The sequence below is a fragment of the Chiroxiphia lanceolata genome, chromosome 12, assembly GCF_009829145.1.
Source record: "Chiroxiphia lanceolata isolate bChiLan1 chromosome 12, bChiLan1.pri, whole genome shotgun sequence".
Classification (NCBI taxonomy): Eukaryota; Metazoa; Chordata; class Aves; order Passeriformes; family Pipridae; genus Chiroxiphia; species Chiroxiphia lanceolata.
In genome coordinates, this window is record NC_045648.1 from 12,096,664 (window position 1) to 12,121,569 (window position 24,906).

At 35.8% G+C, this 24,906-nt stretch overlaps 1 protein-coding gene across 2 annotated transcripts; it reads left to right on the forward strand.

Annotated features, from left to right (window-relative positions):
- The first annotated feature begins 1,438 nt into the window (after nucleotides 1-1,438).
- LOC116793032 (aromatase) lies at nucleotides 1,439-24,352 on the forward strand. Of its 2 annotated transcripts, XM_032700586.1 has the most exons (10): nucleotides 1,439-1,571; nucleotides 9,104-9,271; nucleotides 10,864-11,014; nucleotides 13,391-13,545; nucleotides 14,106-14,282; nucleotides 14,974-15,088; nucleotides 16,528-16,642; nucleotides 17,247-17,409; nucleotides 18,695-18,936; nucleotides 20,855-22,619. In XM_032700586.1, exons 2-10 carry the CDS (start codon nucleotides 9,127-9,129, stop codon nucleotides 21,104-21,106), a joined length of 1,515 nt encoding a protein of 504 aa, XP_032556477.1. In that variant the 5' UTR covers nucleotides 1,439-1,571; nucleotides 9,104-9,126; the 3' UTR covers nucleotides 21,107-22,619. The 2 variants fall into 2 exon arrangements, with proteins under 2 accessions (XP_032556477.1, XP_032556476.1); XM_032700585.1 differs by lacking the exon at nucleotides 1,439-1,571 and having other exon boundaries at nucleotides 9,090-9,271; nucleotides 20,855-24,352.
- Nucleotides 24,353-24,906: the final 554 nt, after the last annotated feature.

A 24,906-nucleotide genomic window follows, 5' to 3' on the forward strand; every position in this document is an offset into this window, starting at 1 on the left:
GGTTGTGCAAGCTGTGTCTCTTCAGCAGGGTTGCAGTAATGCCACAAGAATTTCTACATGAATTCGGTCCTTTTTCTCCCCAAACTTATTTAATTAATTTATTTTATTAATTAAAGAAAGGCTTCTCAAAAGAGATTTCACATTCAATAAAATTCTAGGGCTCTTCCATCCTTCCCCAAGTTAAAAATATTCCATCACTAGAACTATTGTACATAACCCTTAAATACCTTCTGCTCCAAGTGAGATCATAGTTCCTTAAATGTAAGACCTTTTTCCCCAATAGATGGGGTTTCTTATTAACACTGTTCTAATTTGTTTCATTCATTCTTTTTACATGCTAATGCTAAAGCCTTGAGTGAATTCAGAAAAAGAAGAATGAAAACATTTTACAGAAATCTTTTACATTTGTGTCCTGACAGTGAGAGACAAGGAAGCCCCGTGTCTTACTGCCAGAGGATGTAACACAGCCTTGCTGAAAACAGAATTGAGGGACTCAATTTTCTAAACTTGAGAGTACTAAGCAAAAAAAAGATGATTTTGACCTATTTCACAAAACAGTCTGTTTGGACTCATAGGAGTAAATTTATAGAAGAGATATCTGAGCCAGATAAGGATTTCCCATAACAGACATTGAAACAATTTGGACTTCTCTTGGTGCTTCAAACCAGTAAGTAACAGGCACAAGTACTTTATTCATTCTTCTGTGTTAGTCTCCTCTTTTAATAGCATCAACACCTTTTCCTATAGGTCTTTGGTCATTACTTTAATGTTTCCTGTAATCATTTAATGCGGTTCTTGAAAACAATTGGATTTTCATAAGTGAAGTTTGTTAGTTGCCCAAAGCTAGAGAAAAAGAACACCAGAAGCATCACAAAGCAGAGAAAACAGCCTTTAGTTTAGTCATTAGTCACTCTGAATGACTACAGTTTAGTCGTTATTAGTTTAGTATAGTCATTCTGAATGACTGTATTATCAAACCAACTGGGAACATAAAGGAAACAGCACAAAAGGATAGTCAACTAGTCCTTCCCTGTGTCAGTGCAGGATTCTGTCTTACAACGTTATTGATAACTTTATGCACCCCAATTTTAGAATAAAACTTTCGGACTTCCTTGCTGTTGGAAATTAAAAATACATTTAAATATGCTAAGCAAAGAATTAATATAATTTCTGCTAGTTGCACCTCCAGTTAAATGACAAATCTCTTTCCTTGTTCAGAGGCAACAAATGTAACTATAAACTTTGTTTACTTTTCTGTTTTACTCTCCAGTCACAGTTCTCATCAGCATTAGGCATGTGTGCCTCTATCACTGGCTATTTTGCAGCAGACACATTGAGATGTAGAGGTAAAATTACAAAATTTTCTTTTCAAAGCAACAGCCCCTGATCTATTACAATAAACAAACTTCCATCTCTAAGCAACTGATCTCTTAGCAACAAGAAGCACCTGCATAAAAGATGCTACAGAGAGTGATCACCAGAAAACCTATTCAGATCTTTAAAAGGAGCACATCAGTAACAAGGATAGCACTCTCCACCGGTAAAAATCCAGAAGTAACAAGAAGACACAGGTAAATTTTCAATTCATATTATAGCATTTTTCTTCAAACAGTATGAGTGGGACAGTACATAAATGGCTTTTATTTTGCTTCTGAGTGGGAAGTGCACCTTCTGGAGCTGCTTTAATCTGAGTTACTGTAATTATCTTTGTGTAAATTACATGCTGTCACTATTTAAAGAGAAATTTATTTTTTTTAGTAGAAAATCTGCAGGTCTTCAGCCAAATTCTTGGTATTAAAACAACAGTAATGTTATGTATTTTGTAAGTATTCTACAAAGTTTTATTTTAAGAAAAAATAGCACAATGTTCTTGCAGAATAGTCATCCTTAGAAAGTGTTTACTTCATTCAACCTTTCAGACTGTTTATATTACATTAAGAAATAATAAATCACTTTAGTTTTTATAGATACAAGCTCCCCCATTAAAAACCCAAACCTGTTCATTGTTTCTGTGGTCTCTGATTTAATCCTTTTGACTCTCAAAATTTTGTTGATGTGTATCACAACAAAGTTAGGGTAGAATACATATCGTGGGATGGACACTGCCAGCTGCTGCTGTATAGCAATGTAGAACTGGTTGGAAAGTGAGTGAATTTGGACAAGCCAACGTTTCCAAGCATCATTATCACAGCAGGGAAAAAATGGATTGTGAGGTCAAAAAAAGGTCATCATGTAAAACAAGTCTGGAACTGACTTGGAGAAGTTTTTTATTCTGTCATAGCTTGATCTCTCTCGGTGCTTGCTGTAGGAAAGTTGGTGCTTGCTGTACCTTTCTTTCAGCTACTATATCTTAGTTAACAATTATTTCTGGTTAATGAAGTCATTTGCAGGGAGAATGGTTAGAGAGTAGTCATGCATTCTTCCTTAGTCTTGTTTTTTCAAATACCCAGACACGTTTTTCTTAAGAAGCAATTTTACATACTTTGATAGAATAATTGATATTAAATATCTTACATAATACTCAAAAAAAATTAATTTACATTTTTTAGAGAGTCATCCCTTCTGTGTCAACTAAATTGTTGCTTCAATTGATCAAGGTATTTGCTAGCAATAAAAGTACAATAGCAGAGACATAATCATGGTAGAGAGAGCTGCCTTTTACTTGATAAATCAGAAACAAAACCCCCTACCCAGCAGCAATAGAAACTGATAGCAGCCACACACAGAAAACCCTCCTCATACAGGTCTGCTTTGCCACAGTCACAACAAGGGTGTCTGATAAAAAGCAGATTAGAGAGACATTTCTTTCTACAACTGGTTAGTTTTGAGTTAATTAGATCTTATGGTGTTCTAAGGAAACTTTGAGGTAGACAGGCAGTAAAATCCAGTTTTACCAATACTACAGAAGTTTGCTTATCTCCACAGCTCTTTCTGAGGCTCCCAAGCACTGACACACCTGTGCTGCTTCAGGACATGGAATGTTTCAGATGAAACTCCTTTACCATCTAACGTAGATAATACTTTTCATGGACATTGTGGTAGTTTCTAAGCAGCATTGAGACTTCTTGTGAAAGGCACTAAAACTGGCAAGTGATTTTTCCAAATCACACATCAACCTCTATGTAAATCACAAAAAAAGAGGCACTGCCTTTACTGCAGTTATCCAAACAAATAGTAATATTCAAATGGAGTCTTACACTTACAGAAGATATTTTTTATGTGTTTGTTTCCCTGGCAAAGATTTATTCTGCATTGACCAGTGAGGTCCCACTCACATGGTAGTAGAAGTGGTGCTAAGAAAACTAATTGACCAAACTGACTCTAGACAACAGGAGTGTCAATGTTTACAACAGTTCTGCAACTCCAAATTTCTCTGCACCTTGAAACTCACTGTACACTTGGAGTCGGAGGGGTGACAAGAAATCAAGTGTTTTGGACACTGAAGCAGATACAGTGGTAGCCACCACCAACATGTAACAATGCAGCAGCACTTTGTAAGTGCTGCTACAGGCAGCTGACAGAACTTAAAAACTCAGAGAAGCATCCTGTAGGGATAGATCCTGGTCAGCTGAGAGACAAAGTAATGCTGTCACAAGGAGGTTCACTAAAATGAAGAAAACCACAATTCCAAGTTAGCAGAGGTATCAAACATAACAATCTTTCTTATCTCACGGTACTGACACTTTTTCAACACCACAAAACCATGGACATGTTCTGTATTTTTGTTTCACTTGCCCTCTGACACAATATTAGGGTCCCACCTCCTTCTTCACTTGCCAAGAGCCCCTTTAGATTGCCAGGATAATCATAACTACATCCCCACTTCCAAACTTCTGCTGAAAGCTGTCACCTCTTCCTTCCCTCCTCTAACCTAAACAACAGATAAATTTGTAAGTACTATTTAGATTAGATTTCATAGTAATCAAGTGGTACAGGATTATTCCACAAGGCTATAATAACCATTCAACACTGCTAGAATACATTTCCATAGTAATTAGATGTGATAGAGCTCTACAACTACACAAATTCCAACCCACTGACTCCAAATCTAAAAATGGTTGAAAAAGAGATTTATTCCCTAATTTTCACATTTTACCATATTTATCTTTCCTTTGAGTTGCAGAAGATTGAGTTGAAAGCAGAAAATAGACCTAAACTACAAGCCAGAGTGCTTCCAGAAACAGAGTAATATAAACACCTAACTTTCAAAAGGCTGCTCTGCACACTGTGATTGCAAATGAACCCATATATAATGTGACAGATGCCACCTGGAGCAAAGGATAAGGTCACTAAAACACAGATTCAAAGCAAGTGAAAAATAATTAAGAAAAAATATTAGAAATCCAAGAAAAAAAAAAACATCACAAGCATAATGCAGTATCAGATAAGCAATAAATTGTGATGGAAAGCTCTCTGTGACATCCCCATTGCATGCTGAGAGAATTACAGCTTTAGAAGAGACCACAGAACATCAGGTAGCAAACAAACATGCAATCTGATACTTACAGAGTAATTTTACTGCTCAGTTTATAAGGAATGCTAAGCACTCTTAAGTTTAGAAAAGGTTTCTGAGGTGTTCTCAACTTAAAACCCCACAGGCTTTCAAGGCAAGACAATCATTCTATCAAGGATGTGACGTATGTTTTACACCTGATGATAATTATCCACTTCAAATTAATTCTTTGAAAGGAATGTAACCACAAAAAACCCCCCATAGATTATTTGACTTTTTAAAATTGTTCTTATAATAGATTCAATGCAAATGCAACAAATTTTGCAGTAGTTCCACATATTCAACAGGTGGGAAAAGAATTTCTGACTTTGCAATAAAATCCACAATTTAAAGGCAACTTAGAAGTAATTGTGTGAAACTCCTTCAGCATGAGCTCTATGGAAGAGGTCTGACATGCAGCTAAGAATCAGACAGTTCTCATCCTGTGATAAATGTTATAATCCCAATACAGCAAGATACTTATATGCCTAGAACTAATTAAACTAATTTTTCAAAGATACTGTTTTCCTGTTAGTCTATATCAACATTGGCAAACAGAGTGGTAGAAGGGGAGCAGATCTGTAAAACAAAACAGTTGGTGATGATCCACTTTCTACACTGTACACATTTCATGGGAGTTCATTTGAATCCCCATTAAAAGCTGGTGTGTATGAGCCCATCATCACACCATGAGCTACTTCTACCCAAAAATCCCCCAGTTTGTGTGCTCTGAAATTGCTCTGGGATACCTGCTGAAGTGTGGCAATGGGGATAATCTGCAGGTTTGCTGTCAAAGCACACTGCTGGTGCACACAGGAACACCAGTGCAGACACCACAAGCCACTGCCCTCCTGGATTATTGCACCTTCAGGCAGCACCCACAGAACAAATACAAGAAAACCACTACTTTTTTGCCTGGGGAGGCCTTCTAGTTGTGAAACCCACAACAAAATCCCTCTGCATGCTTACATGTAGAAGGTGGAACTTTCACAGTCTGCATGAAACCCTCAATCTTAAACATTTGAGTGAAAGCAAGTAATATGAAGAATCAGCTTCTAGAAAGAAAGGAAAGGCTACAACATCTGATTGGGAAAAATAAAGAATTACTGGTCTTATATAAGCCAACATTTATTATTATTATTACTATTATTATTATTATTGTGTGAAATAAGTCTATTTATTTTCCAAACTGTTTAGACCTAGATCAGTTGCTCCAGATGCTGCTAATACTGGTCACTAATATTTGGGAATTTATAAAAAGGAGCAGATTATTTTTTCTCCATGTCTCTCCTGGCAGATGAACCACTATAAAGGAAAGAACTCCAGGACACAAGAATGGCTCTTCAACAGTTGTATGATCTCCTCCTTCTCAAAATTGTCAGAGATTTTCAGCTCCAATTCTATAACATGATTCTATGAATTTGCTCTTTTACTGACAGAGTCATTAACTACAAAGCTCTAACTGGACTAAGAGGAGTCAATACATCTGTCCCTTAGATATATGGGCTTTTCTCTGTACTTGTCATCATTCCTCATGTCACCTTTAGCAATAACAGAACCTACATTCTCCTAGGGTTTTACAGTCAAGACTTAAAAATCAGTAATACAAAGGGCCCTCTGCTGGCAGATGGTTCCCCAGCTGTTAAGGTCCGTGAGTATTGTCAGGGCATGCAAAGCAATTTTGTCACTAAAGAACTTTCTTATTATAAATCTCTTTTCCCACACTCAATAGTGGGATTTTAAAAGCTTTTCTTTTTGCCCCATCCTTCTTCTACCATGTAAGTAACAATCTGATTCAATAAATCCTTCTGATCTGACACACATCTCCACCAGCTGCAAGGAAAGGAAATGACCTATAGAAGATTTCAACACAAAATTAGCAAAAGTAGTGACAACTTCTTTCCTGCACGATGGGCATTCTACCTTTGCTCCATTTCTAAACTTTTTCAGTCTCCTCAGAGACTGCTTACTATAAAAATTTATTTGGCTGAGTTTTTACTAGAAGTGACTTACCTCATGGACAATTCCTAAAAAATACAACGAGTACAAGTAGGACAAGCAGTTCAGTTGAAATATATTTAAGTGAATTTTTCTTGATCCAATTTACTTCTGAAATAAAGAAAAAAAAAAAAAAAAAGCAGTCCAAATGCAAACCCTGAAACTCTGCTTGGATCATACTCACAGAAATGAAGCAAAGAACTTCTCAACACAGGAAATGTAAACTGTTTAAGACCTTGAGAAGCCACTTTGACTAAAAATAAGATTGTGTCAGATCATTTCAAGAGTATAAAAAAGAATCAAATTTAATTCAGTACCTTTAATTCTTTTATCTACATGAGAGCACAGTCCAAGATACAAAACTTATAAATGTAACAGCAAGGTGCACACTGATGTATTGGACATGCCACAGAAAAAAAGAAAAAGTTCTTTTACTAAAATGATGGAGTTGGGACAATCCAGAACCTAAAACTCAATCCATTCCTATCAGTATGTTTTGAAAAGACAGAAACCTGCCTCCATGTCTCTGTCAAAACAAAGATAAGCTTCAGCTGTGAATAACTAAGAACTGAGCAAGATCAAAACTCAGGGTTGATTTTCAGAAAATAAAAGGGGGAGTCTCATGCTTGCAAAGTACACCATGCAAACATATCAGGGCCTTGACCTCTGGCAGGGCTCCACCTACGGATATAATATTGACAGATGTACATTTGGAGGAATGAAATTGGTTTATTTCATAGCACCCAAATGCATAACCAGCTACTTACTTCTCTTCATAGGGAATAGGAGGCAGAGAAACTACTGTACACACAACAGAATCTTGGAGATGAAAAAAACCCAAAACAAAAAAACAGTGCACATCAGAGCCCATCTGTGTCAATGGAGTACAAAGATGAAGGTGACCCAGAAAAAAAGCAAGAAAAAAAGTGAAACTATGCTCTAAATGTTGTTATTTCCTTCTGTAATGCTGTAAGCTCATAACAGGGAAAGAGACTGAAACTGATAAAAGTATTTACATATACATGCAGGCATGGGGGTTTTTGTGATAACAAATAGCATTCAAGGAAATCTAAACTAATAAACACCACTATGTGACAAAAAATACTTTTGATTACAAACCCTTTTTTTCCACAACATGCAAGACAGTATAACAGTTGGATATGTACAAGATGTAGGGGAACACTCCCAGAAGAGAAGCAGTGTTATGTATTGGAATAGCATGATGTTTCTAAAAGGTCATCTGGTAGATTGGTAATTTTGGATCACAGCAATCCCAGGAACCTGGCACAGCAATCATCCAAAACACTGGAGCATGGCATTCACCTGCAGGTTTCAAGCCACTGCTTGCTCCCCTCCCCAGAGTTTTGCCTGTACTCAATACATCGTCTGCTTCAACCATAAACCGTCTCCTTACTATCTAGAAAACATCTCTCACATTCTTGGCTTAGTTTAATGTAATTATAGCAGGGATGGTCACTACAAAGCAAGTGTAATCTTTTCTGCAACCTGAGACCAAAGTGCAAGACAAACAAGAAAGCACTTGCTGAAAGTAAACTGTATCAAAAAGCTTCCTGTTAAGTAAATATAATCCTTCAATTTTGAAATGTAGTTGCAGAAAGAAACAAAACAAATCAGTTCTTGTCAGGGTAGACTTAAGAAGCTGTTTTATTAATAAAATACTGGGCAGATGCAAGCAGTATCTTTCTGTTGTTACGAGTTCTCACTCACAGAATAACATCTTCCTTATCAGGTAAAATCACCTCTTATATTTTTTGATTTAAGACAAAAAGATGCAAAACGACTTTGAATGAATCCTTCTACTCCCTCTATGCATAATAGACCTGACCATTTTCTTGGATTTTCTTTCCTGTGCCAAGTGCTGGTTCCTCCTTAAGGAAAAATATGGTAACAGACAATCTATGATCCTGTTTGTTATGGCATATACTATATTTTTCAAAGTACTTAGCAGATGAACCATGAAGAAATGCAATACATTACACTCAAAGGTTGACAAAAAAACCCCAACAAACAAAAAAACAAACAAAAAACCCCCAAAACAAACATAACCCCCCAACATGTAATACATGTTTCGAAGAAAAACATGAGGTTTATCTGCATCATTAGAAACTACCATAGTTATTCTCTAAATTAAAGAACTCTGGCACTACAGGCCTACAAGAATAGAAGCGGCTAAGTAACAGAGAAAAAAACTTTCAAGTGAACTCATTCAGTGCTTCCACATGTGCTGAAAGTTTAATTTCTTGTGTTTTGGTTAGAAATTTGAGAGGAGTGAACCTCAGTATTGGCCAGCCAAGTCAACATCAGAGATAAAAGGTCTGTCAGCCAAAGTATCCAAAACTATGCTTCAACATCAAGGTCAGAAAATCTTTGTTATTCCCAAGCAAAAAGAGTGTCTGCTGCATGTCTGCTTCGGCTGGTGATGAAGCCTGTCCTGGCAAGCAGTCCCAGCAGTCACTCTCATTATAAAATAAAGCTACGTCAAGAGTTAATTTGCTCATTTATAAGAACTACAAAGGGGTTGAGAGGTACCTACTAAAACTGAATACATCTGAGCGTTGACAACCTCTGCCTCTTTCCCCTCTCTCTCTGAAGCAAAGCAGAATCTCTTGGAAAAGATGGTCCTGGAAACTCTGAATCCAATGCACTACAACATCACCAGCCTTGTTCAAGATACGATGCCAGTGGCCACAGTGCCCATACTCCTTCTCATGTGCTTTCTGTTTCTCGTATGGAATCATGAAGAAACTTCATCAATACCAGGTAAATTAATTTTAGCTGTAGTGCCACCTAAAAGATGCCAGAGTAATTTTTGTTTGTTTCTCAAATTTAAGTGGGAAAGTAACGGTGAATAATGATTGTGTGACAACAAAATTTATTATGAGCCAGTTTAAATAATACAAATTTTTAAAATAACTGATAAAAGAAATCAGGCTCATTCTAACCTCCGAGCCTCCATAATAACCCTGGCTTGGCCATGTAAGTATATGACATTTAGTTTTCATCTTTATTGTGTGTATGCTAGAAAAATATAATAACATTTTACATACTGTAGTTTTCATATTTTCATGTGCATTATAAATGACTTTTTACATAGTTTAAAGTTTAAATCTTTCTAAGTTGTCTTTACTATAAAAAAACTATTATCTAGGAAATTATTCAGATTTTAGTAGATTGTCAGTTTTTTTCTCCATGTTTAGTACTGAAGGCCCTTCAGAACAGAACAACATCAAATGGCTTCCCTTTCCCTTCTGTAATATTTTGGGGGCTCATGGTAGATATCACTGCATCAGCTTATTTTTCATCAGATGTAATGCAATCACCTTCTGCATGAATGAGAACAGTGCACACATCTCCCAAAGGTGTTTGACAGGAATAACCCTAAAGCAGATCAGTGACTCCTGAATCAAATTCTGAGAAAAGACCCTTAGCAAAGACCATTCGAGGAGAAAGTATTCACAGAAGGTTGTACATTCTATTTGAATGTTTGATTGCACCTACAAGAAGATAGAACTAAGTTAATATGCTCTAAGTTTTCAGGTATTTAAATAATCTGGGATCTTGCAATTCCTATTAGTAAACGGTGAAACCATAAGCAACTTTTAAAATTTTTAAGCAGCATACAAATTTTGTAAGTACTTGAGGGTTTTTATGGAGTCAGATTCCTATTTTACAGACCAAAGGGGCAAATATAGCTTTCCCTGAAGAAGGAAACTTCCTTTCAAAGGTATTTAGGGGCAAATTTTCTCTTTCTGTCTCCACTTTGTCCTTTTTGTTGTAAGAGAGAAATTTGTTGCTGAACTACAGTGGAATGATTTAGTTGAGAACTTCCTTGATTAAACTTTTATTAGTACATTCTTAGCTCCTACTTCAGCATGTTTTCCTAAGTTCAAAACAGTAAAGTACTCTTTCCTTTAAATACCTCTTTTCTCACTTTAGTTTAAGTGACTTTTAAAAGAAATATAACAACTACATTTAATTACACCAAAAGGACACTGACTTTTGTAGGTGTTACTGTGACACTTCTAGACAAAATTCAGTCAAGATCACACAACGGATTTGTTAAAATCACAAATTAACGTATCACATGCATCTTTTCTAGATCATTTCCTCTTTCTAACTGTTGCTCCTCCAAACATATCTTTAAAAAGAACAGTTAGGAGTTGTACAAGGAAGAAGTGCCTGTCACTTGTGGTACACTGAAAACACTCCAGACTTCCACAGGTATTAAGGGAGGCTTCACCACTGTAGGTGCAAAGCTCCTCAGGCAGTTTCAGAACAGGATTGTTTGTGTGAACTGCTCAGGGATATTTTCTTGCCAGCTGAGACCAAACCTTTCTTACTGTGTTCCTTAGGGCCAGGATACTGCATGGGAATCGGCCCCCTCATTTCTCACGGGAGATTTCTCTGGATGGGAGTAGGTAATGCCTGCAACTACTACAATAAGACATATGGAGACTTTGTGAGAGTTTGGATCAGCGGTGAAGAAACATTTATAATTAGCAAGTAAATCCTCTACTTTCTCTCCTTAATAACTTGAAAAGCTTTCTCATATTTTTGCAACCTCTTCGCTACTTTTTTCTAAAGTTGAACTGATGTTGTTATTTTCAAAATTTATCCTAACACAAACCTTTTACTTCCTGATATTCACAGATGCTTTCCTAATCTTTTGTTTCTTTAACAACTGTGCTATTGGAATTTTGGTGAATTCTCTTAAATTTTTTGTGGAAAGGAAGATTAAGCACTGTGGCTCAGTCCTAAAAATCATTTACTATTTTACTATTCAATTTAATATGAGGATTACATTCTGTTCAGGAACCTAGACTGACTGCAATGAGGGATTAAGTCAAATTTTAGTTTCCTGGGTTCCTGTTTCTCCTTAAAGTGGAAGTAATGCTTGAAGGTTATGGCTTCAATTCAACACTTTAATTAAGCAAATGCAGCTTTATAGGATTATGAGTAATTCAACTCCTATTAATGGGATTATTCATAGGCTTCAATTATACACAATATTAAACATAATGCTACACTGTAGCCTATCATTTTATTAGCTCCAGTGGATGTTTGCTTTCTTCTTGGATCTTCTGGATGCTTATGAGTTATACCATGAAAAAGAAAAGAAAAGAAAAAAAAAAAGAGTGGTAAAATGTGTAATTGATAAAGAATCACAACTTTTTATTAGCAATATCAATCAACCCTTACTCAGCTTCCACTGTGTAAAAGCTTTTGAAAGACCATCCAGCACAGAGAACTATCACAGAATTTGCCATGTGATGCAAGTCAGCTTTATCTCCATTTTAACCTCTGCAGAAAAAGGTAATCATGACAGGAAAACTATTTACATTCCTATCCTACATCGATATTGAAACCTGCAGTGAAAAGTTTAGGTAATGCTTTGAAAATACTACAAATTCGTATTCCTGCCTTTCACTGTCTGTGCTACCAATTCATCAGAAACAAACCAGGAGTGCTGACAAACAATGCCAGAGCTGCATCAGACTTCACAGTCAATACATCGCTTTTCTACAGATATTTTTTGCTTAAAGTCATTGACTGTACATAGAAAACAAGTATTCAACCTTTTTTTTAAAGAATGTAGAATAAAAGTTTTCAGTGGATCATAAATTCACTGCAAAACTAAATATAACCTGAATTCTGCAAAAGTATACTCTTTTCACTAATAACATCTGAATTTTTAGCATCAGTTCTAATACTGAGATGCTAGTGCAGAGGGAAGGACTTGTAGTGCTGGTTAAAACAGATAATGTCTTTTGGAGGACTTCATTAAATAGTTTCATGAGGAAAATCAAGGCCACTTGATGAAACCCTCCCTTAAAACATTGTGATTCATCTCCTGCATAGAGAGTGTGGGATGGAAGGAAGCAAAATGAGGCTGCTGCACCTTTTCCTTCCTGGAGACAGCTGTTATAATTCAATAACATCTTCTTATGTTCAGGAAATTACATATGATGTCCCTTGACGTGCAAAAAACCTTTAAGGTTAACTTTACCTCTGGGTCACACAAAACTGTAGTGAAAACCCAGCACTGCTGCAGTCAATAGCAAAAGTCACATTTACTTTTCCCAGTGGAAAAAATATACTAAACACACGTAACAAGTCTGGGATTTGGTCCATAGAGTATGATACCTGATAAAGAAAGTAGCACATTGTTTCATTTCAATCTCTCTTCTGATTTTCTTTCTTTCTGTTGGATTTTGTTTCATTGGGTTTTCATCACATCCCCATTTCTGAAATGCTGGCTCCCTCTAAAGGAAATTGCATCTTAAAGCAACAATGCTGGTCACAACCTGTCTGCCAGCACCTGCAAATCAACCTTTCCAGCTGTAAAAAGAATTATACATATCATAGATTTCCCTTACATATCTATTTAAGAATATTTATCTCACACATATCTGCATATTATGATGCTGCATATTTAAGTGAACTGTGTATATTTATGCTTTCAGTATGTATCTGGAAATGACCCAATAGCCACAAAAGTAAATATGTAGTTTAGTACACATCAAATATTTTACCTTATCCTGTGACATGTCTGACTTTGATCACTGCCTGAGTGTATCTACATACCTACATATTTCTATGTATACACACTATTCCGTTTAAAATCTTGGTATTTTAACTAAAAAGTAGTTTTAAATCTGAGCAGAATACATTATTGCTCTAATATCAATTCTGAAGGTATTTGTCTTCAAGATTTTTAACCATATAAAAGGAATATTTCATGTCAAGCATTATACTTTCTGCTAAATTAAGAATGCAAGTCCACATTTCAGAGAAACTGTAAAATGTCAGAATAAAAATGCTGTGTACAATCTATGAAATGGTGGATTTGTTTGGGGCTTTTTTCTCATCCTCTCCCAGATCCTCAAGTGTATTCCATGTAATGAAACACTGGCATTATGTGTCTCGATTTGGAAGCAAGCTTGGATTGCAGTGCATTGGCATGTATGAAAATGGGATCATATTTAATAACAACCCAGCGCACTGGAAGGAAATTCGACCCTTTTTCACCAAAGGTAAATCACTGCACCACTGTAGCACAGTCAATCTTCTCTGAAATGCTGTTTCTCCCCAGGTTCAGTATTTCCCAGTGACATTACACATTGCTGCACAGGTACAAGGCTCTTTGAGAGCACCCAGGAGTTATAATTTGAGAAATCTCCACCATCCCCCCCACAAATCCCCAAGTTCTCTTCCCTGCTCAGTGTCATTGCAAGCAAACGAGACAGGACATCCACAGAGCCTGTGGTACAGATGAGGCTGTGGATACCCTCCCAATCAGAAAGGCTGCCCAAATTATGCCAAATATCTTTGCATGACATGGCACAGACCTGGCATAAAATGTGTGAAGTACAAAGTGGATGGATATAAGTAAAGCTCTGGCTTTGGGTTCAAAATGCTTTCATTTTTCTTTCAGAGGATGATAAACCAGTTTCAGTTTCAGAAGTTTCAGACTGATTTTATACCAGTCACTGACATGATAACGTTTGCCATTTTATTGACACCACTGTCACCAACTGAGAAGTTATAAATAAGGTATTTTGAATTAACTAATAATTTTGCACGTGTGTTTCAGCTCTGTCAGGTCCTGGTCTGGTTCGTATGATAGCAATTTGTGTGGAGTCAACAGTGGATCACCTGGACAAACTGGGGGAAGTGACAACTGAACTAGGAAACATCAACGTGTTGAACCTCATGAGACGGATCATGCTTGACACATCTAACAAGCTTTTTCTTGGGATCCCTTTGGATGGTACTGAAAGCTTTATTTTTATGCCTTACGATGAATCTAAAGTGCTTGCCCAGGGAAAATTCACTGACATCACTCAGAAGTATTGTTTCAAAAAACAGAGCAAGAACAGGCTCTTATATCACCATATAATTAACTGAGAATGATTTATTATCATTTTAGTTAGAAAAGAGAATTGTATATGACCAAAAAATATACATTACGTTGTCACATTCACCTTAATGAATAGTACCATTTAAAGAGATTTTTATGCACTGAGTTGGTACAATCCCAATATTATCTGCATTAAAGAATCTGAAACCTTTCCACTAGACTAAATTATTGCCTTTAAAAGTTCATCTAAAGATTTATGTCTTCTGCTATTTCTTCAGCCTCAAAGCCATATGAGAGAAATAATATTATCAGGATGTCTAAGTTACCCCATTTCAATATTCTGCAAGCATTCTGCTCCTGCTCTCCTGTGGGAGATTATTTGGCTCTGGTTGACACACCAATCTGTCCTTTTAGCTAGTTAGCAAGAGTTTTCACTATGATCTATTACGCCTTTTCTACAGTGTGCTACAAACATTACCTACCAGTTGTTTATCAAATTCCCATGAACTTACAGTAGGGAACAGAAACTTATTACTAATTTTTCTGAATTATTTGTGTTCCCTAACTATTGACTTTTTTTTTTGTTAATGTTCATTTTCAGAAAATGCCATTGTACTGAAGATTCAAAATTACTTTGATGCTTGGCAAGCACTTTTATTAAAGCCTGACATATTTTTTAAGATTTCTTGGCTGTGCAAGAAATATGAAGATGCAGCGTAAGTATCAAAGTTTTACAAATCATTTGCATAAGACTCTTTCTTTCTTATGAAGGAGATATTCCTTGGTGCTTTCCTCTGCCTTTTAGAAACTACAAGATGGTTACTGGAGTCCCCTGTCCACAGAGCCAAGATAGAACAAGATTTGTCCCTGATGCTACAAGCAGATGATCTCAGGGGACAATTTCAAGTGTTTGTCTATTCTGTCCCAATTTATTCACCAAAATATTAATGCCAACTCAAATGTGAAACTCAGTTAAGATCACTGGTTCAGTTCAGACAAAGAAAAGGCATCATATGGGATGAAGCTACATTTGCTGCCTAGTTGAGGACAGTCCAGTAGTAGGTTACAGCTCATCAGAACAAGAAAATCCATCTACACTCAGGGCACAATCCCAGAGAGGCATTTATTGGTTCTCTCAACGTGTATATTTGAGTCAACAACTCACTTCTGAATTAAACCTCAGTGCTCAGCGTGATAAACCTTTTCAAGGGGTTTTTCCTTAATAAGGAAAAAGTACATTTTGTCATCTTGTTCTTGGCAAAAATACAAAATGCCTCTTTTATTTTTATGATCTTGTTTGCTGTCTTTTGCCAAAAGAGGGCTGGCTCTAAAAAGAACTGGTAATCATTTTTTTTTTTTCATTTTGGATTTGTATTCCACCTAACGAAAGAAATTGCTACTTAGGAAGTATGTGTAATAAATTGTTTCGATAGTGCTATATAACATAAAGGTTTTAATGGAAAGATGGAGGTTCCTCTAAAGTAATTGACAGTTCTTGTGAACTAGACACAAGATTTGCCTTCTCTAACATTTGCTTGCTAGTTTTATTATGGCACTGATTGCTGCTTTATCATGTAATGCAAATAATAGCCACATGTTATGGTCCAGTTATTACTAGAAAGCCCCTGCAAGCAAATATTGATATTTCAAAAGCTATCCCATTAAAATGGATTTATTCATAAATTTCTACTGCAAAGAAAGAAGATAAAGATTGCTGGACTTAAAGTAATGCAAAGAACCACCACAGGATATGAAGACTTCTAATATTCTTCTGATAAATTTTGCAAAAAGGACCATTTGCTTTTTCTAATACATAAAAGATGTTATAAATACTGAGAACTTTACGGGGACTGAAGTTTTAAATGCATTTACCCCTACAGACCCAGTCAAAATTTCGTAACAAATGCAAATTAAAGACTTTATTCAAAGCCTTTCCAGAATACTTTTTTGAAAAGAATTGCCTTCAAATCTATATATCAAATATATATTATTATTACTACTTTGCAAAGAACCATATAACCATTCCTAGGAATACTTAATTTCTGCCATTCTTAGATGTTTTTCCTGGTATGATCTCTATATTTCTGGTCATATCCTAGCATATACTACAAGTCTGCAGATATTTGTCAATATGATTGATTTCATCTGTTTTCAGCAAGGATCTTAAAGGAGCAATGGAAACCTTAATAGAGCAGAAACGGCAAAAGCTTTCCACTGTTGAAAAGTTGGATGAACACATGGATTTTGCATCCCAGCTGATTTTTGCACAGGTATTGGAAGCGTACTCAAAATATTTCTGAAAATCAACTGATTTTTCTGACATTCTCCTGAACACAGGTTTTGCAACTTAAACTTTGTGTACCTCTCTGAAGGTCATGTCATCATAAAAGGATGCCAATTAGTTGGTGCTCTGGAGTCCCTAACAATGACTTAAATATCAATACTTGTGTTTTGGTATCAGGTACTTGTATTTATTTCATGGCTTGAATAAGATCCTTGAAACTCTTATATCTATCCCTGAATGTCCTTCAGTCTTTCTCTAACCTCAGTCTTTTATCTTGATGTATTGCCTTTTGTTTGCAAAGGTTTCAAATACTATACAAATCCTGTCTTGTATAATAACTACCAGCTCACAAACTCCGTGAAGAAAGGCAATAAACAAAGAAGAATCTGAGCTAAGAACAAACTCCTGCTTTTCTGTAAGATAACACACATCCATCAAAACATGAGTTTTCTATTTTTCTCTGAAAGACAAAAAACAAATGTCATTTAGCAGAAGATAGACTGTCAAGAATTTGTACAGTCTGCGGGACCTTCATTGGCATCAGAGGTCAGCAATCAACATTTTCTCCAAAACTTCCTTTTTTTTTTCAGAACAGAGGGGATCTGACTGCTGAGAATGTGAACCAGTGCGTGCTGGAGATGATGATTGCTGCTCCTGATACTCTGTCTGTGACTCTCTTCTTTATGCTAATACTGATTGCAGAGCACCCCACAGTGGAAGAGGAGATGATGAGAGAAATTGAAACTGTTGTGGGTAAGCAAGAGTTGCAAAGTCAGTGATGTAGGACTATAATTTTGCTTCTGCAGTGATCTAATTTCAATAATTCAAAGGCTGAAAATGTTAAGTGTTTTCTTCTAACAGAAGCATTGGCTGTAGAACGTATGAACTACCATTATGCAGAAAAGATTTTATTCAAGATCAAATGAAAGAAGATGTGCAATTTGTAAAACAAATTAAAGTAGGAACCATCAGAATTGATAATCTGTTAGAAAGAATGTTCTGTATTCTCTCCTCAGCAACAGCAGTGGAAATCAGCATTCACCTCATAACTTTCATTGAATTTGCTTTCCATTTACCTTGAAATAGCAAAAGGGGACACTCAGTTCAAATACTTCTAATCACCAACATTTTTCTGTGATGAAATACAGAACTTCTCTAAATTTCACTATGACTGTAGAAGGGAAAGATTAGAGAAAATTAAAATTATATTCTGCTGTCATCCATTTTGATCTCAAATTGGTCTTCTCAAAGTACTAATTACTAACTATTCAAAACACAATCAAGATATTCCAAATTTGTATTCTTTCCTTTCTCTAGACTTCATTCAAAGCCTGACACTGAACTAATATAGAAAGTAATTTCATCCACTCTTATTAGAGATTTACTTCTGGTCTGTTAAACACTGGAAAATGTATAACAAGTCCTTTACTCTTTTTCAAAGGTACTTTTAATAAACCTTATTTTATTGTCCTCATGAGAGCTGAGTACTCGGCTTACTCATTTTCCCTATTTCTTTCTGATAGCCTTCATCTCTAAGGCAGTAGAATGTTGTTGCCTTTTCCTTCAGCAGATGACCAACTGTGGGTAGAAAATTTTATCTTGCAAACCTACTGAGCTGTACATCCAGCCAAACCCAATCACAGGGTGAAAATTTAAGGTCCCCACAAAGTTATCTCCCATCTCCAGACTGTTCCCAGATTCTGTTTGCTGTCAGCTGTTGGAAGACTTATTTGTGTCTTATTGCTCCCTCATACAAAAGCCAGGGAAGGACTTTCAGAGTTCTGTTGCTGACAAGAAAGGAGAACAAAGAGTCAGTGTATTAACAAGAAGGTGAGAGATCATAAAATAGAGTTTGTGCTGATGAACATTATTCAGATTTCCTGAATAACTAAGGCTACATAAAACTCCTTAAAAGCTGTTGGATCTTTCCTACCATTTCAGAACTTGAGAATCTTCCAAAAATGTTTTGATATTTCTATAATGAAGCTATTACATTTATAACCAACTAACATCTTCACCATCTGCTTTATTCCTCAAGGTGACAGAGACATACAAAGTGAGGACATGCCAAACTTAAAAATCGTGGAGAACTTTATTTATGAGAGCATGAGATACCAACCAGTTGTGGACTTGATCATGAGGAAAGCTTTACAAGATGATGTAATTGATGGATACCCTGTGAAAAAGGGGACAAATATTATCCTCAACATCGGTCGCATGCATAAGCTTGAATTCTTTCCAAAGCCAAATGAGTTTTCTCTTGAAAATTTTGAGAAAAATGTAAGTTTTCTACCTCATTTCTTATGGAACATTGGGTATTGTTTACTGTTAATGTCTTTTCTTCTTACTTTAATCAAGAACTTTGTGACCACAAGGCTGTTTTACCTTTGTCCAAGTGTCTAGTTACCTACATATCCTGATTATTATTATTATTATTATTATCATCATCAGATCTAGGCAGATATTTTTCTATCAAAATGCCTTTTAAATAAAAAGTAATTATAATATAGAAAGCAGTTTTCTCCAGACACAATAATTTTGAATAGAAATTCCTAATTAAATTTGCTGGGCTCACATAGTTGCCTGACACTGGACAAAATAAAGAGACACAGACAGCAACTTCAGTTTCAAAAAAACAAGTAGATGACCCACCTTGATACACCAAGAATGCACTTATTAGTAAAAACAGCTGAAGAAATAGTTAAGAAAACAAAGAAACAAGCCAGAAAAACACCTGTAAGTTTTACATATTTCCTATCAAAAATCCAAGTGTAACATGTATGTCACACAAAAATGAGCACCAATCAACCTGGTTAGCATTTCTAAACTGCTATTTTATTACCCATAAAAAGCTTTACTCAGTATTAAAAACAACAGCTCAAGAAAAAAAGTCTGTAGAAAATTCAAGAAGGGAGCAAGTGATGAAGTTTTTTGAAATTATTATTCACTGTGAACGGATTCCACTTTGCCACTCATTATTTTCATTCTAAGTATTTCTACCAAAATGGATGTCTTGCTTATTTTATGAGTACATTTTGCTACTAAAAATATTTCCCCTTGACCAAATATTTAACCACACATTTTCTATCTGACTTGATGCATTCTGTTTGCCACATAATTATTCTGGCAGGCTCAATTTTCCCACAGTTCTCTAAGTGAATAGCAATCCACAGCATTATTTATGATAAGATGCCATTGTTAGAATCTAAACATTTTTCCATTTTCCCAGGCTGTGCATTTGCCATTGTGCTGTACTGCCAGCTGCTGGACTTGCTCTGTATGATAAACACTTGTATTTACATATCATTTTTCAAAAAGCACAGCTCAGTTTATTTGAAAAAAATTTAAACAGAAAACATTTTTCTCAGTCTGAGAATAAGGAGAAAAGGACACTTTTTTCCTAGATGATTTAATATAAGCCAACCTTTTCTACTCTATTCTTAGGTTAAATAGGATATCAGAACACAGCTAATATCTTCCTCTTTTAAAAGGAAGCTACACAGATGAAGAAAAATAATTTATTTATAGCCAGACTTTCTTTTTAATGTATCTATTCAGTGTCAATAAAAGTAACAGAAACTGGCTCTGCATTCTTCAGTAGTTCTGTGAATCCTGCATTTCATATTTCAATTGATAGGACAGAAGACAATTTTATCAGTATTATCTCTGTATTAGATTTCAAATAAAATTTTTAACATTACATTTTATGAGAAATTAGTTCTTGAGAACATTACCTTTATAATGACAAATGTAGTGGGTGTATGGCTTTATGATTATCTTACGATTTTCTTTAGATAAGGCATCAGCCTGTATTTCAGATATTTATGAGCTTTATAATGAACATTTTCTGATAAACTTTTTAATGAACTTTAATGCATTTGAAGAGCAGAAGCTTCACTCCATTTCACAGCTTGGGCTTAAATCCCTGTAGTTCACAGGACAAACAGGCTGCAATACACAGACTTAAATTGTTTAACTGTGCAATCCCTGCTACCTGAGCATTTCAACCATTACATGCCCCTGGTGATGTCTGTAGCTTGGCCTGACTTGGGTGGGAGGGCTGTCCAGTGTGGATTGCTCCTAAAAAATTATTTCCACAAGTTTTTCAGAATATACCTACTACCAACCTCCATCATATTGGCTACTTTCATGAAGAAAAACTTGTCTTAAATTTTATCCCTCTTGTTATTCTGTGCAGGTCCCTTCACGCTATTTCCAACCCTTTGGATTCGGCCCCCGGAGCTGTGTAGGGAAGTTTATTGCCATGGTAATGATGAAAGCAATTCTGGTGACTCTTCTAAGGAGGTGCAGAGTACAGACAATGAAAGGAAGAGGCCTTAACAACGTCCAGAAAAACAATGACTTATCCATGCACCCCATAGAAAGGCAGCCTCTGCTGGAGATGGTTTTCACGCCAAGAAGAAACACAAACGAGAGTCAGGGTGACTAAAATGGATCAGCATTAGTTACAGGGCTTTCTCAGCCACAGCCACTAAGAAATACTCATCATTCCTAGTTAAATACTTAGAGTCAAACATTTTGTTGCCCCTAAATGACTACAACGTCAGATGACAACTTGTTCTGCCTGTACAGCAGAACCACAGGCCACAGTTCAAAAGATATGCATAATTCCTGACTACTTTTTAAAACCAAGTTCGAAGTTATGCCTTCCCTTTCAAATACTGCAAGTTCAGAGATTTGGGGTCAACAGAAGAACATGCCTGATGTAGGTTTAATTCTGGCACTACATGTGTCCTTTTCCCCCCCACCTCCCCAAAGTTTAGCAGTATTTGACTACTCCAAAAATTCCAATCATCTGTTTTTTAAAACAGCTGAATGAGTAAAATTAAAGTTAATTTTAAGACTAAGAAACACTTGAAAATATTTAGGATATATGTAAGTTACAAAAAAATGTTTGAAGAAGTCATTCAAACATTTATTTTTACCATGTTTTCCTGTCATACCAAAGACTTACAGTGTCAGACAGATTTTACCAAAAGAAGTAATTTTCAGAGTGTTTGGGTAATAACAGGAGTTGAGATAACTGTTCTGTGTTTTTAAAACCCAGTCTCCTGCTGCAGAACATCTGAAACATCTTAGTAAGACCAGCTGAGAATGAGGTAATGAATATGAAACATTAACATGAGTGTTACATGGAGGGGTAACGCTCACCCTCACCTCATCTGGTTAATTGCAGAAATCTCCCACCTCACTTCAGTTTAGTAAAGAAGTTTAAATTCTCTCCGAGCTAAGTTGTATCAAATCCTTTCTGATTAGATTTTAATTGCTCAGTTCTACTTCAGACAGTAAGATTTGGAGTTGTTGCCCATGTTCCCACACCACAGCACGGGAGTGTGTCCCTCCCTAATTATCCAAATAGCCCCTGTTTCTTCTCCTGTAAGAGCACTGGGCTGTATCCTGCTCTCAAGAATCTTCCTTTATGCCCACTGACATAGAGAGATTCAGCAGCATAAGAAAAACAAAACTGTCTGAAGACGCAAATTTCACTGGATAAATGCTCGCAGTTTTTTAGTGGCAAGGGAGAAAATTTCTGAAATAACAAGCAGATTTCTAGAGAACATTTTTAAAGGTGTTTTGCACACGCAGGTTTTTGTTTTAATTATAAACTAGGCTTACGTTTATACTCAGTCCTTAACAGGAAAAAGATAAAAAACTATCCAAGATGTCTTGCTCAAAACTGACCTGTCTTGAAGTCTGTACAACCTGGGCATTGATATCTCTACTTGCCTAATGATGAGTTGGTAGTTTGGTCAAGAAGAAAGATCTTCCTGGCTTAACAACAACACTCCTTGACAGAGACTTTGCATTTTCATTAAGCCTGAGTTTTCATACTGTGTAACACAAAGAAAGGGATTTTCTGGATGAAGTGCCTTGATAAAGACAACCAACCAATGTACAATAGGATTTATATTAATCTTTTCCTTCCAAGTCATTTAAACTATAAAAAGAAAGAAAAAAAGAGGAAAAAAAGGAGAAAAATTGTTCACATCTTTTACTTTGAAAATATAATTACAATTAATTACATTAATTAATCTGTTCCTTCAGACCACTGATCTCAGATGCAGGTCCAGCAGAGGAAGATCTATCCAGTACCATATGAAAACTGCATAAACCCAACAAATAATCATTTGTTCCAACCCAGGGTAATGAATTAGGCTGGTGGTCTAGGATGAGGAGAGGAGCTGCATATTTAGATCAATTCTCAAAACAGTATGCAAATTTTCTAGAGTAATTTAAAAAAAAAAATCAGACTTCAAGCAGAATAATTTATTGCAGCCAGGTTACTTTTAAAGCTTCCTCCGTAACATTTGCATTGTACCCAAAAGTGACAACTGTGAAGTGCAATCCCACACCACCTGTACATACAGATGAAATTTGGCATTTGAAGACACATAGAAATAGGATTTAATGTCTAAACTCAATGGTCTTTTCCAGCCTAAGGGATTCTACAGTTCTAGGATTACTATTTTTTAAGGCATGAAGTGATACCGTGGTATGAATCTTTGGAATATCTAATGTAATCCCTATTTTTACATTCTCTGTATCCTTTAAACTAGGATATTGTTAGAGTAGCTGGGAGAAGAAAAAAAATCAACAAAAACGCCCAATCACGGTTAAATCCCATTCTTACTCATTCTGTATTATAAAACACTCCAGGGTACTTCAGTGGACAAACATTTCTCATTTGTATGAGAACTCCAAAACCAAATCCACTGAAGGGAGGTTTTTTCCTTAGGATTAAACAACTATTTTATACACAGGATGCATCTTTGCTTATTTCACACACAAAAGCATTTTTTGTAGTGATGAATTACTCTCTGATATTCCCATCTCATAATTATAGGTCTCTCCCAAGTAAAACTTTTCTCAAGGTTGGAATTAATAAATTCTCATTCAAATTTTGAAATAATTACATGAAATCAAATAGATAGAAAGTGCATGCTGATCTGATTTCTTGAATGTATTACATTTTGTTGAATTTGTAGGCTGGAATTTCAGAAATATGATTACCATAATTACTCTATGAAGGAAATGAAGCAGTATAATTTTTTACTTTTTTGTAAGCAAGCCTACAAAATTATTTCCCATTGTATTTTAAGTATATTCCTCTGATATGCTTTGCACATAGTCTTTCTGGTCTTCAGATTTCTACAGTACTTAGTTTTGTCCGCATTTGGACACAGCAGACCTGTTAATGAATCTGAGCTGTTTAATCTGAGCCATTAGCTCTTCTGAGTTCCATTCTCCCTGACTTGATTATGGCTGTTACACAGTGGTCTATTTGCATGAATATTTGCACTAAAAGGTCCTTTTTCCCTTCCCATACACCGACATCTGCTTGAGAACTGCAGTTGGTGAAGCAGCATTTCAAAGCTTGCCATGTGGATATGAACAGTTTCCATCTTTTCAATGTACATACACCACTGTACAGAACAGAGCTCTGATTTTAAATGGTGTTTTATTACCAGGTACTGTAAAAATGTGACTTTTTAACCACACAAAGTCTACTGTCATCCAGTGACTATTCCATGAATGTTCAATACATTGACACAGAACAAACCTGACGATTTTGTTTTATACATCACTGTGATTATGAGCTGCTCACAGGGCATAAATGTAGATGTTGTTAGAAAATGAAACAATGATCAAATAAAAGTTGTATGCACAAAACCAAGTCTGAAGTCATGTTTCATCATGTTTTCCCAACCTGAGAATCACAAAATAGTAATAAAGCATATGAGTGTGTCTGCATGCATGAACTGATTACTGAAGTATTAGATACAAGGATGAAATCTGGGATGTTCTGAAATCAAATTTTTTGTTGATTTTAGAGATTATATGATTGCAAAGATATTTTTCATAATAGTAAGAAAAAGTAATGTCAGTTCATACAAGACTCCTTTCCTAGGGTGGCACTTTATCAAAGCCTTAAAAGAAAGGAGAAGAGGTAGTTTTTGGTGATTCTTAAGATAATAGGGACAAGTCAATGTAACAAAAACCTTGGTTTGATGGTACAAAGGGCTCAGCTATCTGTGAGAAAAGTGTCTAAAGTAATAAAAAATGAAACAAAGAAAATAATTACTGACTGCACAGTTTAAAGTAAATTTCATCTCTTTTTCTATTCATAACAAAATGGTATGAGAAATTCAGTTTGCATTCAATACCTACTTTATTTCACTGTCAAATAAAAGCTTTCAGAGTGATAATTCTTACACCTGGCTAAGTGGG